This window comes from Impatiens glandulifera, chromosome 6 (assembly GCF_907164915.1).
Source record: "Impatiens glandulifera chromosome 6, dImpGla2.1, whole genome shotgun sequence".
In the NCBI taxonomy this organism is placed as follows: Eukaryota; Viridiplantae; Streptophyta; class Magnoliopsida; order Ericales; family Balsaminaceae; genus Impatiens; species Impatiens glandulifera.
In genome coordinates this window covers 26,384,411-26,386,858 of record NC_061867.1, presented here as the reverse complement: position 1 = coordinate 26,386,858, position 2,448 = coordinate 26,384,411, and the positions used below count along the sequence as shown (strand labels likewise).

The 2,448-nt window shown below is 28.3% G+C and overlaps 1 protein-coding gene across 1 annotated transcript; it reads right to left on the bottom strand.

Annotated features, from left to right (window-relative positions):
- Positions 1-568: 568 nt before the first annotated feature.
- On the bottom strand, positions 569-1,126 carry LOC124943423 (pectinesterase inhibitor-like). The gene has a single exon (XM_047483928.1). The coding sequence runs from the start codon at positions 1,124-1,126 to the stop codon at positions 569-571; it is 558 nt and encodes a 185-aa protein (XP_047339884.1).
- Between the last annotated feature and the right edge of the window lie 1,322 nt (positions 1,127-2,448).

Sequence of the window (2,448 nt, the reverse complement as noted above, 5' to 3'; positions counted from 1 at the left end):
ATATGGGTGTGTTAGTTATATCTGTGTGAGGATATTAAATAAATAAATACTTTTACAAATATCAAATAGTCTCAGTATAATAAATTTAATATTATCATTTATTGAAATAATTATTATTCTTGCATACGAATAGCTAGCTTTTGGGTTATCAACATTTTCTTTGCAAATTATTAATAAGTAAATCTATTTATATATCAGTTACATAAAGAATGAATAATTGAATGTAGTACATTGCATTTGTTCATCTGCTCTATTCTCTGCTATATTTTTAAATGCTACCATATTTATCCGATTTAACTCTTGTGTGTATAATTACTAGTTGAACAAGAATAATTGATTGGTGCATGATTGAATTTCGTTTTCAATTCAAAACTAATTTATAAAATATGCATACCCAATACTATGAATTAGATATAAAGTCAAATATGTGTGATTTATTGAACTTTTTTTTTATTGTAAAACTTGAATTATTATAAAAATATATTGATTATCAACCCAACCAAAGTAAGAGAATGGTCGTAATATTTTCTTATTGTATAATTGTATTAGCGCATTTTAACTTATCAAACTATAAGCTATTATCTCCCCCTAAAAGCGCTCCAATTTTCAAAAGAATGCTAACAAGATCTTCCAGCTTCTTGTTGGCATCATTTAGCTGGGCTGGTGCGGCTGGTGGCCCTTCAAAACTGTCTTTGCAAGTGTCGGTCCCATGGAACGCGGCCGAGGCGTAGGTCCGAAGACTCGGAATATCTCCCTTATCCAAGACCGTCTTGCTTTTGTTAAGGCTGTCAACGGTATCGGAATAGTTCTCGGCGCAAGTCTTAAATCGGTTCTTGAGCATTACATTGGTGGTCTGCATGACGAGTGATTTAATGTATGGTAATGTTTGTTTAACATTGGTGAGAGCTATTTTGATCGATATGTAACCCAGACCCTTGAGATCAGCAGTTGAGGCTCCTGGGTCAGAGTTCAAAACATGATTGCATAGAGAAGGGTTTCGAGTATCGGCACAAATTTTAGAGACTAAAGTGTTTGCTTTGATGTTTGGCAATGCAAATGAAAGAGTAAAAAACACTAACAAGGAGAGCAAAAATGAATGCAAATTGAGAGAATGAGACAAAGCCATAATTTATTATGTTATTTTTTTTATCTGTATTTTGGAATGTCCCCTTTTTATAACTGTTCTTGATTTGAGAAAATACAACAGATTTGATAGATTCAGTCTTATAGCGTATTATTTAATTAGTTATTACCTTTTATTGAGAAAGAAAAAGTAAGATTGGATATGCCATTCTCCATATGTGATATTTTATTTAATTAGTTATTACCTTTATTGAGAAAGAAAAAATAAGATTGGATGTGCCATCTGATATTTTATTTTTATTACCTTTTACTGAGAAAGAAAAAGTAGAATTTTATATTGACTTTTGGTTAAGCAAGATTTGTATGAACATTAATGAGAATTAGATAAATAAAAATATAAAAACAAGTATAATAAGAGAAAGGATTTAGCCTTTAATGGTAATGTATTAAGATACTAATTCTATTTTTTTTTTTTTTGTTGTTACACTTCCCAGTCACAATTATAATGTATTCCCGGTCACAATTATAATATAAATAAATATAACAATGCTTAATTTTCAGGATTACCGGGTCGAGAGTTGTGGTTAATTTGGATATATATGTGTGAGAATAAATGGATACTTGAGTCGGATTGTGAGTTGACTTGCCCATAAACTTAGAACGGTTAAAAATAAACTTAAAAATATTATATATATGTTTCAAACTTGTAACATAACAAAAACAAGTAAAACATTTTAACCAACTAAGCTAATAAGATTATATATTTAAATTCAACATCAATTTTGATAAACGCGAGACATTTTAATAATATAAGTTTAATTTTTTAACTAATTAATCTATATATATAACGATGTTTAATTTTCAAAGTGTCTAATTGCGGATCGAGAGTTGTGGTTAATTTGTATATATATATATGTGTGTGTGTGTGAGTAAATGAATTTTGGATCGGATTATGAGTTGACCTGCCCATAAACTTAAATCGGTTAAAAATAAAATTAAAAATGATATATGTATGTTTTGAACTTGTAACATAACAAAAACAAGTAAAACACTTTAACCAACTAAACTAATAAGATTTTATATTTAAATTCAACATCAATTTTGATGAACGCGAGACATTTTAATAATATAAGTTCAACTTTTTAACTAATTAATTTATATATATAATGATTTTTAATTTTCAAAGTGTCCGAAGTGCCGGGTCAAGAGTTGTGGTTAATTTGGATATATATATATATATGTGTGTGTTAGTAATGAATTATGGGTCGGATTATGAGTTGACCCACCCATAAACTTAAAACGGTTAAAAATAAAATAAAAAATGTTATAACATTTTTAACGTAACTTTTTTACAATTTTTTATAT

Bases quoted from the DNA above. Each gene is read 5' to 3' on its own strand.
- LOC124943423 (XM_047483928.1), bottom strand. From the start codon at position 1,126: ATGGCTTTGTCTCATTCTCTCAATTTGCATTCATTTTTGCTCTCCTTG.